Raw genomic sequence first — 13,778 nt, forward strand, 5'->3', positions numbered from 1 at the left:
TGAGCAGAAGTACCCCGATGCTCAGATACAAACATGCATGCATGGAGTTCACATATTCAATGTACACATCCACACGGTTAAAAAATACACACAATCTGTTACTCACGGATGCTCGTTGCTCCCACCCAGCCTCGCTTTTTGAGGAGCCCATCGCAAGCCGCACTGTCATGAATATGAATCGCGTTGAGTCCCGTGGCTACAAGGCTCTCCCGTATCCAAGTGCGGAGCTATTTATAGCCCCTGATCTAAAAATACAACCACTGTTCCGGCCCACTACAGTGTCACGTTTCTGTACACTGACGCCTCATTCTAATAGTGCACCTGTGTACAGTGTTTTCCACGGAGTAGGGTTAACTTGACCCTAGATGCTGATCTTGAGTCAGTATTGCATTTACCCTGGTAATGGTTAAGGTTAGGATTGGGGGAGGGGAAGCTGTTCCTAGAGTAAACTTTACCCAAAAAACGCTTTCCCCATAGAAATGGGTGAAGATGAAGCACCTATCAGGGCTGGGCGATTATGGCTTAAAAATATCTTGATTATTACAAACTTACGGGCAATTCACAATATACCTCTCGTTTTGAATGTTTCCTCTAATTGTTCAACCAAGCTCATTTAAAGGTTGTGAAATTATACCTGAGCTAAATATGAGCCTTCCACAACCATAAGACCCACTAACGTAATTATTTTATGAAAATAATTGAATCATCATTTTTGCAATCACTGATCTGGCTTTTAAGTCTGTCTATGAAAATTCCCTTTTTGTTAAATGGAACCAGTACCATGCATAATGCACATTTACTAATAATGACCAACTTCTTGTCGCAGGCATTATAGAACATTAGCACAGGTCTCATTATAAACAATCTCTCAAGCATTAGTCCACGTGCTAGTTGGTAGGCAGCTAATCTTTATTTTTAAAGTCTAGCCATCTTGGTTATATTTGCAAGCCAACAAAGTAGAACACACCCTTCTGTCTATCTCCAACTGTCTGAACAGATTGGTTGCCTGTCCACTGTTCAGATGTTGAAATCAAGTGGTTTACCTTATTTGTCAGAATGAGAAAGTTGCCAATTCCTTATATAATAGTTGTTTATGCTCGTTGCACATTTTATAAAACGTGTACTAGACAGCTGGTATTACAGTGTGACAAATGCTGCTAGCGGTAAGTGGTACCACAATGAGGCGTGTGACGAACTGAGCATTCAGAATGAATGTTCCTTGATGCTCCTGTTTTATTAGGTTCTGCTCTTCGCACAATTTTTGAGGAGTTGAGACGTACACATGGTATTGTTAAAAAGGTTTTCTTTATTACAGTAAAATGTCTTGTGTTTCGGTGTCCTTGTGACCAGTTCTGCTTGACCAAACCTCCAAATGCAAATGGCGAGTTGCGACTGTTTTGTCTTTTGTTGTTGTGAGGGACGGGGGAGTGGCTTGCGAGTGGGAAGGTGCACGGCACAGAAGGAGACGAGACTAACCAAAAAAAAACGAATAAAAATGAAATAATATATTTGGACCTCGATTCTTGCGATAGAGGCGTTTGGAACATTTGTGCTAAAACAAATAAGAATGAATTCGATATCGGCCAGGCCTACCTTCTATTTATTGTGATAATGATTCACAGGGTCATGGTTTGCTTTTCCCTTTGTTTCAGGGAGGGGATGCGGGGGGAGGATTCTCTCACCAGGCATGTGTGTACACTGATGAGTGTGTAAATTGTATAGCATCGACGTAGAGCATTATATGTGTAGGAAAAGCGAGGAAGAAAATGTTTTGAGCAATAGCGTCACCATACCCCGCAATACTATGTTAATGCAACCAAAAGGCAACGTTTACAGTAGTGCAAGCGTCTCTACTTTCTCAGTTGATTTCCATACCTGTCAAATGCATGCTGGTAAGCGTTTGTGTGCATATGCACTGAACAGGAGAACCATAGTATTGTCTTTATGTTTTTATTTTTTCCCTCACCTTGAAATACCTTGAGGGGATTCCCACCGGTTCAGTCAGAGGATGATGGCTGCCTCCCAAGTGGCACACCTATTCCGTATATACTGCACTCATTTGACCAGGGCCCATCGCACTACTTGGATCCTAGTCAAAAGTAGTGCATTATATAGGGAATAGGGTGCCATAAAATACTTGAACGTACTAAAGTAGTTTTTTGGGGTGTCTGTACTTTACTATATATATTTTTGACCACTTTTTACCTTTACTTCACTACATTCCTAAAGAAAATGTACTTTTTAGTCCATACATTTTCCTTGACATCAAACTCGTTACATTTCGAATGCTTATTAGCAGGACAGGAAAATGGTCCAATTCACACACTTCTCAAGAGAACACCCAAAGTCATTCCTACTGCCTCTGATCTGACTGACTCACTAAACACAAATGCTTTGTTTGTAAATGGTGTTGGAGTGTGCCCCTGGCTATCCATTAAAAAATAAATGGTGCTGTCTGATTTGCTTAATATAAGGAATGTGAAATGATTTCTACTTTTACTTCTGATACTAAAGTATATTTTATCTATCAAATGTATATTTAAAACCAAATACTTTTAGACTTTAACTCAAGTATTGTTTTACTGGGTGACTTTAACTTTTACCCTAATCGAAAATGACTCAAGTATATTTTACTCAAGTATGACGATTGGGTACTATTTCCACTACTCCCATTTGGGATGCAGACAATTAGTGTTGCAAGGTATACCGGTACCACGGTAATATCACGGAACCAAAACGTCATGATACTTTTTTAGAAAACTGTAGTACCGTTTCATATGATACTACCAAATTGTTGGGCCCTACCGATCTAAAGAACCCGCTACTTTCTGTCATAAAATGTTTATTAAGTCAGTTTTGTTTATAAATTCTGTCAAATTTAAGCAACAGCAACTAGTCACTTGTATGCGCAGGTCCAATAAATGTCCACTTCATTTTCGTGCCAGGGTTTCTGTTAGGAAAATGTGGTGCAGGACATTTGACGGGCAACATATACATTTACTGGACATTTCAGAAATCTGACGGACCCATGTGCATTGGGTGCATAAACGGATCAGGGCGTCCACCCAGAGGAAATCTATTCAGCTACTTTGAAGCAAGGTAAGACATGCCTCATATATTAACATGTTCAGGTTTCGGGGCGGCAGGTAGCCTAGTGGTTGCGAGATCGAATCCCCGAGCTGACAAGGTACAAATCTGTCATTCTGCCCCTGAACAAGGCAGTTAACCCACTGTTCCTAGGCCGTCATTGAAAATAAGAATTTGTTCTTAATTAACTGACTTGCCTAGTTAAATCAAGGTTACGTTGCAAAGTAGTGTGTGACGCGCTGATGAAGCCTGCCTCCCATTTGATGCTGCTGCAGCAGGTCTCGCGCTGTCTGACATTTTCCGCTCATAGCGTATAAGCCTGTGATAAATCCGATACACAAGGAATATACTGTAGCCTACACGCCAGACCCTGATCAGTCTTCTGTTGTTACGTTTGACACATTGGAGCAGCGCTCGGAGCGAACAAAGTGGATGCTTTGTATATCATTTCAGCCCTGGTATAACCAAGAGCACAGGCCAGTCTGATAGGCATTGCACGTTTGCTGTCACGCAACGCGGCAGTGCCAGAGAGGAAAAACGGCTTGGAGACGGTCATTCTTGCAGCTTTACAGCAAATGAAACGTCTCGTCTCTAGCTCAAGCGGTTGAAGAAATGACTCATATTACTGGAGCTATTTTCTTCCTTGACGTGCGATTTTTTTTGCGCACAATTTATATAATTTCACAAACCATGTTGCTTGCCGTTTTAAACTAATCCGGGGGCCGCTAATTATTGTTTGGATAACATACGTTATCAGTCATGTTACCTAGCTAGCTAACAACCTGGTAACTTGACAGTAGGTCTAGGCAAATTTTGATTGACACAGGATGACAGCAAAATGGTCTGCTACTCATGAGATGTGCTTCAAAGGTAGGATTCACATAGACCTAATGTAAACTATCTTTCTGGTGCTCCTTACATTCTGTTTGGTGCTCAACTTTTTAAAGTTGGGAGCAGAGGGTATGGGTTTGTGGGAAAAAGTGGTGTGTGTGTTTTGAGGGAGACAGTGTGTCAACTGAAGAGTAAACGTTTCATGCAGGGTTTTCCTCTTACTGCCACAATGACATGCAGTGTCTATTCCTTCAGCCAAATCACAGGCAGGCCTTTGCAAATATGAGCAAATCAGCAATTCTATGCTGTATTATACTTTAAAAAAATATATATATATTTAACTAGGCAAGTCAGTTAAGAACAAATTCTTATTTTCAATGACGGCCTAGGAACAGTGGGTTTACTGCCTGTTCAGGGGCAGAACGACAGATTTGTACCATGTCAGCTCGGGGATTGGAACTTGCAATCTTTCGGTTACTAGTCCAACGCTCTAACCACTAGGCTACCCTGCCACCCCACATATAGTGTGAAGTTCTACTCAAAACTACATATTGAATTTAAGTGTGAATATCGGTGACAGGTTTTTTTGTGTAGCACGTGCATAACGTTTAGAAAACGTGAACAAGTGTTGGGATAGGGCGAACAGGATGCTAGACCACTCAGATTTTTTTCCACTGTGGTATCGTGATGCTACTCGCGATTAGTAATGCACCGATATAACATTTTTGGCTGATACCGTTATTTTCCTTGCCAAAAAACCCGATACGATATCAAACATTTTAGCGGCCTTTTAAGCGTTCTAGTACAGTTAAATAGTTAACAAACACACATGCACGCAGCGGTCTTAGGCACTGCATCTCAGTGCAAGAGACGTCACTACAGTCCCTGGTTCGAATCCAGGCTGTATCACATCCGGTTGTGATTGGGAGTGCCATAGTGTGGCGCACAATTGGCCCAGTGTCATCTGGCCGTCATTGGAAATAAGAATTTGTGCTTATCTGCCTTGCCTAGTTAAAAACAGGTTACACACACACACACCCTCCACATTGACCAAAAAGTAATTTTGTTGGCATTTACGTATGTCCCCATTACCAGTAAAACATCATCAAAACCTATTTATTTCACTTACTGGCTGTTTCGTTGTTCAGTTTCATTCTCAACCAGATTTCTATGTAACGCCGTTTGGGTCTTTGCGTGTCAAAAAAGATACACGTCAAATAACACGACGTAATCTGTTTCAGTAGCTATAGATAGCTAGCTAACTATATGGCTAGGTGTCATCTAAAATAATCCTAATTTAATGATTAATGGGGGTCGGACCCATCTGTGAAGCTTGCCTCAATAAGGATTAGCCACAATAGTGGACTTTGCGGTTAGCTTTCAAAATAAAAGTATGGCATAATTACACTATTTGTATAGATTTGCATCACTGTCAATTACTTTTATTTTGAAGGCAAACCGCAAATTCCACTTGTACCTAATCCTTATTGTGGCTAGCTTCACCACCCGGTCCGGTTGAGCCTCACTAGCCAGATGAAGCTAACTGGCTGCTTATAACGTTAGCTTTGGGCAACGGGGTTAAGTAGCTGGCTAGCTATTTGTTTTCATGAACTGAAGTGCAATTTCAATAGGCAAACAACAATACTTACTAACAAGGATTCCTAAGAATAATGGAAATGACTGCAGTTTCGATTGGCCATTGTTTGCAGGCTGGTTGTAATGGTGCTAGCTAGGTTACCAAGCTAAAGCTAGCTACCCCAGAAGTTGCTGTCAAACAAATTATGCTTTATTACCAACACAGTATTGTAAACACATCATTCGTGGCCAGTGTTTGCTTGTTTGCTGACTTTTCTTTACAGCTTTGACAGTGCTACTGTGTCTTTTTTGACACGCAAGGACCCAAACGGTGTTCCATAATATGTTCTGTATGCCGCGAAGATGATAGCAGTGACGCTATTACTGTGTAACTCCGGTAGGGCAACATTTGAAAAATAGCGCACTTGGTAGTGTGTACAGGTGCTTGACCAGTCCGCGAAAGCCAACATCACCCACGACAGAGAACGGTTGATTGTCAAGGGCAAGGAATTCCATTATCTTGGCTTTAATGCATTTCGCCTTTGAGTTGTCTCGCTGAAACGTTCTTACTCTTTCAAATGACTGCTCGACTTGTTGACTCCTCGATCCACACAGCAGACATTGTGTGAGCTAGGTTAGGAATGCTGTGTTGCACGTGTAACGCAACATTTTACGTGCCGTTATTACGTCATGTACCTTAATCAAATAAATCTAATCTATTTATATAGCCCTTCTTACATCAGCTGATATCTCAAAGTGCTGAACAGAAACCCAGCCTAAAACCCCAAACAGCAAGCAATGCAGGTGTAGAAGCACGGTGGCTAGGAAAAACTCCCTAGAAAGGCCAGAGCCTTGTAAGAAATCTAGAGAGGAACCAGGCTATGAGGGGTGGCGAGTCCTCTTCTGGCTGTGTTGGGTGGAGATTATAACAGAACATGGCAAAGATGTTCAAATGTTCATAGATGACCAGCAGGGTCAAATAATAATAATCACAGTGGTTGTTGAGGGTGCAACACGTCAGCACCTCAGGAGTAAATGTCAGTTGGCTTTTCATAGCCGATCATTCAGAGTATCTCTACCACTCCTGCTGTCTCTAGAGAGTTGAAAACAGCAGGTCTGGGACAGGTAGCACGTCCGGTGAACTGGTCAGGGTTCCATATCCGCAGGCGGAACAGTTGAAACTGGAGCAGCAGCACGGCCAGGTGGACTGGACAGCAAGGAGTCATCAGGCCAGGTAGTCCTGAGGCATGGTCCTTGGGCTCAGGTCCTCTGAGTGAGAGAACAAGAGAAAGAGAGAATTAGAGAGAGCATACTTAAATTCACACAGGACACCGGATAAGACAGGAGAAATACTCCAGATATAACAGACTGACCCTAGCCCCCCGACACACAAACTACTGCAGCATGGAGGCTGAGACAGGAGGGATCAGGAGATACTGTGGCCCCATCCGACGATACCCCCGGACAGGGCCAAACAGGCAGGATATAACCCCACCGACTTTGCCAAAGCACAGCCCCCACAACACTAGAGGGTTAACTTCAACCACCAACTTACCATCCTGAGAGTATAGCCCACAAAGCTCTCCACCACGGCACAACTCAAGTGGTTATATACGTTATATAGGTATGCACACTAGCTTTGACATCGGTTTTTATCATCAGTGTTAAACTAAACATCAGCCGATTCCGATATGTTTGTTAACTGATATATCGTGCATCCCTACTCGCGATATTCCCCCTCGGGAGACTGAAAAGACTTGGCATGGGTCCTCAGATCCTCAAAGAGTTCTACAGCTGCATCATCGAGAGCATCCTGACTGGTTGCATCACTGCCTGGTATGGCAACTGCTCGGCCTCCGACTGCAAGGCACTACAGAGGGTAGTACATCACCGGGGCCAAGCTTCCTGCCATCCAGGACCTCCACACCAGGTGGTGTCAGAGGAAGGCCCTAAAAACTGTCAAAGACTTTAGCCACGCTAGTCATAGACTGTTCTCTCTGCTACCGCACGGCATGCGGTCCCGAAGCGCTAAGTCTAGGTCCAAGAGGCTTCTTAACAGCTTCTACCCCCAAGCCATAAGACTCATAAGACCTAATCAAATGGCTACCCAGACTATTTGCATTGCCCCCTCCCTCCCCCTCTTTCACACCGCTGCTACTCTCTGTTGTTATCATCTATGCATAGTCACTTTAATAACTCTACCTACATATTACCTCAACTAACCGGTGCCCCCGCACATTGACTCTGTACTGGTACCCCCCCTGTATTTAGTCTCGCTATTGTTATTTTACTGCTGCTCTTTAATTACTTGTTACTTTTATATTTCTTCTTATCTGTTTTTTTTGTTTTTACTGCATTGTTGATTAGGGGCTCGTAAGTAAGCGTTTCACTAAGATCTACACCTGTTGTATTCCGGGCAGTTGACCTAATCAAATTGTATTTTATTTATCGTGATACTTGACTCGGTGTATCGTTTTGTTCGCTAAATGTTGGTAACTTGACCACTACAGACAATGTGGCAGGGTGAATGGAATGTTTTCTGTACTGGTCCTCGTTCGCCCTCTGGGAGAGGAGGGAGTCGGGAGGAGCGGACAGGCAGCCAACACATGTTACAGCACCCTGTCACCGCTTGACAGAGGCTGCCTAATCACACGGGTAACGGTGCGCCACAGGGACTGTTGCCCTGCGGACCCCATTAGCCATGATGGGAGTCTGTCAAACACACACAGTAAGCGCACGCACACTATTAATTCACTCACTTTAACACACACAGTACACCCACACTCAGATACAAAGCCTGCCATCCATCTATGAAGCAGTGACAAATTAGCTGCACACATGAGCAGTCAAAGATGAAAGTGCCTAATGTTCTACTCCACTTCAGCAGGCATGTCAATCATATCTCCAGCTCTTTTTAAAGCCCGTATTCTAGTTACACTTCTGTAAAATGTCTATGTGGACTTGTTGGGTAACATTCAACTATTGTTCTGTTTATTGTTGGAATAAAAGGGGCAGTCCAGAGGTTCTACAATTAGGTGTGTCACAGCAGCTGCCCAGCAATGGTATCGACTGTCTGGTATGGTACATGGCCAGAGGTGTGCACTTTAATCTCATTGAATGGTAATTCCCAGAATGCAGCATCCATGTCTTGATCCTAGACAGAAGTTTGATTTTAAACCGAAGTTTGATTAGTGATGTACACCCTAAACCAGGGATCATCGACTAGATTCAGCCGCAGGCCGATCTTTTCTTGAGCGGATGGTCAGGGGGCCGGAACATAATTACAAATCATTTGTACACTGCAAATTGACTGCAAGAAGCCCAAACAGATATATAATAATTTCAAACCTTGCTTGCATTTGTATACAATCACATATACAGTATCTCTCTAATATGTGTGGGAATTCTGTGGAACAATTTTCCAAAATTAAAATCACTTAGAACTGATTTGCTGGTGTTATTTTTTGTCTTTTGTGTCCATCAATAATAACTCAACTTTTTTGTGTTTTTGCTAAGAACTTGGGTGGCCAAATATAAATCACCCGCGGCCCAAATTCGGCCGGCGAGCCGCCAGTTTGGGAACTGCCCGAAACTATTTACAACAGATGTTTAATCTTGGTGTTGTACCCTGAAATGCTCATGTTGTTCATTTGAAACATCTGTTCAATGCAGCTGCATTGTCATCCAAAAAAACACTGCAACTGCTCGATGACCTGAATGTGGCCCTGTTTGTGTTGGGCTTTTTTAAACGACAGAGAAGCTCTTGAACACTCACATTACCACCAATTATCATCAGGAGATGATAATAATAATATGCTCCAGTCATTCCAGTCAAGATACAAATCCAACTTCTGTGCAAGAAGACAAAGTTATCTTATTTCACTTTCAAAACTGATTTTGTTCTTGGTTATTTTGTTTCCTTGATTTCCGTGATGGAAATGACGAATGATCCCTGACAGTGAGCTTGATTGCAGGAGATTATGATTGTAGATGGTGTCTTTCTCTCTTCTGTTCACAGCTCTTTCGTGAAGTCAGGATCATGAAGATCTTGAATCACCCCAATATAGGTAAGACCAACCAACACATCTATTCTATCCTCACAATGCAAGTTATTTTCAAAAGCAATGCCAGTGTCAAGCGAGATTGTACCGTATTACTCCGAACGCTACCATATTAATACTAACACTACCATATTACTACCACTTAACACAACGTCTTTCAAAACCTATTGTACAACATCCAATTCATTTGTATCAATTTCTTTCCATACTCTGTGACGTGGACAGTTTTGAGAACAGAGCTATCTATTAAAAAAAAAAAACATATCACCCAAAGACTCCATTTTTTTATTTAACTAGGCAAACAAATTCTTATTTACAATGACGGCCTACCCCGGCTAAACCCTAACGACCCTGGCCCAATTGTGCGCCGCCCCATGGGACTCTCAATCACGGCCGGTTGTGATACAGCCTGGAATCGAACCAGGGTCTGTAGTGACACCTCAAGCACTGAGATGCAGTGACTTAGACCGCTGCGCCAGCTCGGGAGACTTGACCTCGGATAAGTACATGTATGCATTGTCTTCCTATTAATGTTTTTATGCTACCTCTTGTCCAGAGCAAAACATTTTACTCTATCAATGGGACTTTGCCAGGCTAGATAAAGGATTCATCAAATAAAAAGAATAACAAACCAATTACAGGAGAACTTGATGGAAAGCGAAGCGGCATTCCAGGATGAAACGGCATTCCGGGATGTCGCTGTGCAGTGACGAAAAGGGAGCCGGCAGCCCTTATTAGTATGATTGCGGCAGGGTAGCCTAGTGGTTAGAGCGTTGGGCTAGTAACCGAAAGGTTGCAAGTTCAAATCCCCGAGCTGACAAGGTACAAATCTGTCGTTCTGCCCCTGAACAAGGCAGTTAACCCACTGTTCCTAGGCCGTCATTGAAAATAAGAGTGTGTTCTTAACTGACTTGCCTAGTTAAATAAAAAAAAATAAAAAAATAAAGGTTAAATGTAAGTCGCTCTGGATAAGAGCGTCAGCGAAATGACTTAAATGTAAATGTAATGATTTGTTTTCGACCGGATCCCATTCCGGTTGACTTTGAGATGCTCCTGGTCCGGTCCGGCCCATTCCGGCTAGCCAGCGGGGGGTCGGAAGTGCTCCCATAAAACATCATTTGGACTGGGCGTTGGCATCATTAAGACCCTGGGCCTGGGAATGGTTACACAATACACACACACACACGCTTCAAGGCAAGGGCAGAGATTTATCTGAAGGTAACCAGTGTCACTTAAAAACCCCAGACTCGCCAAGTTGCTTTTTAAAACCTATTATTCACCAACCGATACAATTTCTTTCAGCCATAACTGGCATGTACTGTCTCTCTGTTTTTGGGTTATGTTTCCAATCATTGTAATGTCTGCAGTACCTTTTTTTTTATTGTTGTTCAATTTAGGCTGATGAATCCCATTTTTAGAACTAATCCAAATCTAACGCATCTGACCTCCTGACCTGATGGGAACGGGTTGAAGCAGTAGTTGAGTGGTAGCCTGAGCGCCAGTCTGTTTTAGCGATCATGCCAGCTCTTTGTCACGCATTATGTCAAACATGTTTGGCTTGACAATGACAGCTATGTAGTTGGTAAGAGCCCAAACCGATCTGGGACCAGGCTAGTTGAGTGGATGGGCAGGGCTGGCTTTGTTAGGGTGGCTTTGCTCTCGATAGCTGGCTTATTGTCTTAAGACAAATCTGTTTCCTTAAGACAATGGACAATTTAAGTCATCGTCATTATATTTTAATAGTCAGGTCAATTTGAGTTGAGTCCAGCCCTGATCAAATCTTCAGTCTCTTACTACCTTTCTCTCTTCCCGTTCTATGCTCAGAGTAATGAAATGAGTGTGACAGGAACCAGAGTAATGAAATGAGTGTGACAGGAAGGGGGTTATTTCATTCCTTTACATGTTGAAACTCAGCGTGCCGGTCTCCACTAGAGGTCGACCGATTAATCGTAATGGCCGATTTAATTAGGGCCGTTTTCATAACAATCGGTAATCTGCATTTTTGGACGCCGATTACATCGCACTCCACGAGGAGACTGCGTGGCAGGCTGTGACTACCTGTTACGCGAGTGCAGCAAGAAACCAAGGTAAGTTGCTCGCTAGCATTAAACTTATCTTGTAAAAAAAACAATCAATCTTAACATAATCACTAGTTAACGACACATGGTTGATGATATTACTAGTTTATCTAGCTTGTCCTGCGTTGCATATAATCGATGTGGTGCCTGTTAATTTATCATTGAATCATAGCCTACTTCGCCAAACGGGTGATGATTTAACAAGCGCATTCGCGAAACAAGCACTGTCGTTGCACCAATGTACCTAATCATAAACATCATAGCCTTTCTTTAAAATCAATACACAAGTATATATTTTTAAACCTGCATATTTAGTTAATATTGCCTGCTAACATGAATTTCTTTTAACTAGGGAAAGTGTGTCACTTCTCTTGCGTTCCGTGCAAGCAGAGTCAGGGTATATGCAGCAGTTTGGGCCACCTGGCTCGTTGTGAACTGTGTGAAGACCATTTCTTCCTAACAAAGACCGTAATTAATTTGCCAGAATTGTACATAATTATGACATAACATTGAAGGTTGTGCAATGTAACCGCAATATTTAGACATATGGATGCCACCCGTTAGATAAAATACAGAACGGTTCCATATTTCACTGAAAGAATAAACTTGTTTTCAAAATGATAGTTTGCGAATTTGACCATATTAATGACCAAAGGCTCGTATTTCTGTTTTATTATGTTAGAATTAATTATATGATTTGATAGAGCAGTCTGACTGAGGTGGTAGGCAGCAGTGACCTCGTAAGCATTCATTCAAACAGCACTTTCGTACATTTGCCAGCAGCTCTTTGCTGGGCTTCAAGCATTGAGCTGTTTATGACTTCAAGCCCATCAACTCCCAAGATTAGGCTGGTGTAACTGATGTGAAATGGCTAGCTAGTTAGCAGGGTGCGCGCTAATAGCGCTTCGATCGGTGTCGTCACTCGCTCTGAGACCTTGAAGTAGTTGTTCCCCTTGCGGCTTTTGTGGAGTGATGGGTAACGATGCTTCGAGGGTGGCTGTTGTCGATGTGTCCCTGGTTCGAGCCCAGGTAGGGGCGAGGAGAGGAACGGAAGCTATACTGTTACACTGGCAATACTAAAGTGCCTATAAGAACATCCAATAGTCAAAGATATATGAAATAAAAAATGGTATAGAGAGAAATAGTCTTATAATTCCTATAATAACTACAACCTAAAACTTCTTACCTGGGAATTTTGAAAACTCGCGCGAAAAGGAACCACCATGTTAAAAGGAACCACTATGTTCTGAGCAAGGAACTTAAACGTTAGCTTTTTTACATGGCACATATTGCACTTTTACTTTCTTCTCCAACACTTTGTTTTTGCATTATTTAAACCAAATTTAACGTTTCATTTTTTATTTGAGGCTAAATTGATTTTATTGATGTATTATATTAAGTTAAAATAAGTGTTCATTCAGTATTGTTGTAATTGTCATTATTACAAATATATATATAAATAAAAAATCAGCTGATTTAATCGGTATCGGCTTTTTTGGTCCTCCAATAATCGGTATCGGCGTTGAAAAATCATAATCGGTCGACCTCTAGTCTCCACATTGTCAGGCAGCTGTATGTGTCTACATGTGTGTGGGGCGGGGGGTGTCCTAGGAGGAGATGGCTAGATGGAAGGGGTTGGTGTGGTTTCGTTGTAGTTCATTGAAAAATGTGTTTGTCTGTGACGTGTGTCTAAGTCAAAAGCGTGCGCACACACACGGGGGGGGGGGGGTATGATGTGTGTGCGCACGCTTTTGTGTGCGCATTTGAAAGAGCCTTTATGCATCAGAGCAATGAGAAATGAATCACTTTCTTTGTGCAATACATGGCTTTGGGTTTTTTTCATACACACAAAAAGCTTATTTCTCTCAAATGTTGCGCACAAATTTGTTTACAGCCCTGTTAGTGAGCATTTCTCCTTTGCCAAGATAATCCATCCACCTGACAGCTGTGGCATATCAAGAAGCTGATTAAACATCATGATCATTACACAGGTGCACCTTGTGCTGGGGACCATAAGGTCACTTTAAAATGTATAGTTTTGTCACACAATACCACAGGTGTCTCAAGTTTTGAGGGAGTGTGCAATTGCCATGCTGACTGCAGGAATGTCCACCAGAGCTGTTGCCAGAGAATTTAATGTTCATTT

General features: G+C 42.3%; 1 protein-coding gene across 7 annotated transcripts in view; it reads left to right on the forward strand.

Annotated features, from left to right (window-relative positions):
* Window positions 1-13,778, forward strand: part of LOC129839804 (serine/threonine-protein kinase MARK1-like) — a 93,162-nt gene that overhangs the window by 55,543 nt on the left and 23,841 nt on the right. For all 7 annotated transcript variants that reach the window (XM_055907444.1, XM_055907446.1, XM_055907447.1 and 4 more), the window contains one exon: window positions 9,512-9,560. In XM_055907444.1, the coding sequence (XP_055763419.1) occupies window positions 9,512-9,560 (49 nt within the window). The remainder of the gene's footprint in view (window positions 1-9,511; window positions 9,561-13,778) is intronic.

The sequence above is a fragment of the Salvelinus fontinalis genome, chromosome 40, assembly GCF_029448725.1.
Source record: "Salvelinus fontinalis isolate EN_2023a chromosome 40, ASM2944872v1, whole genome shotgun sequence".
Taxonomy (NCBI): Eukaryota; Metazoa; Chordata; class Actinopteri; order Salmoniformes; family Salmonidae; genus Salvelinus; species Salvelinus fontinalis.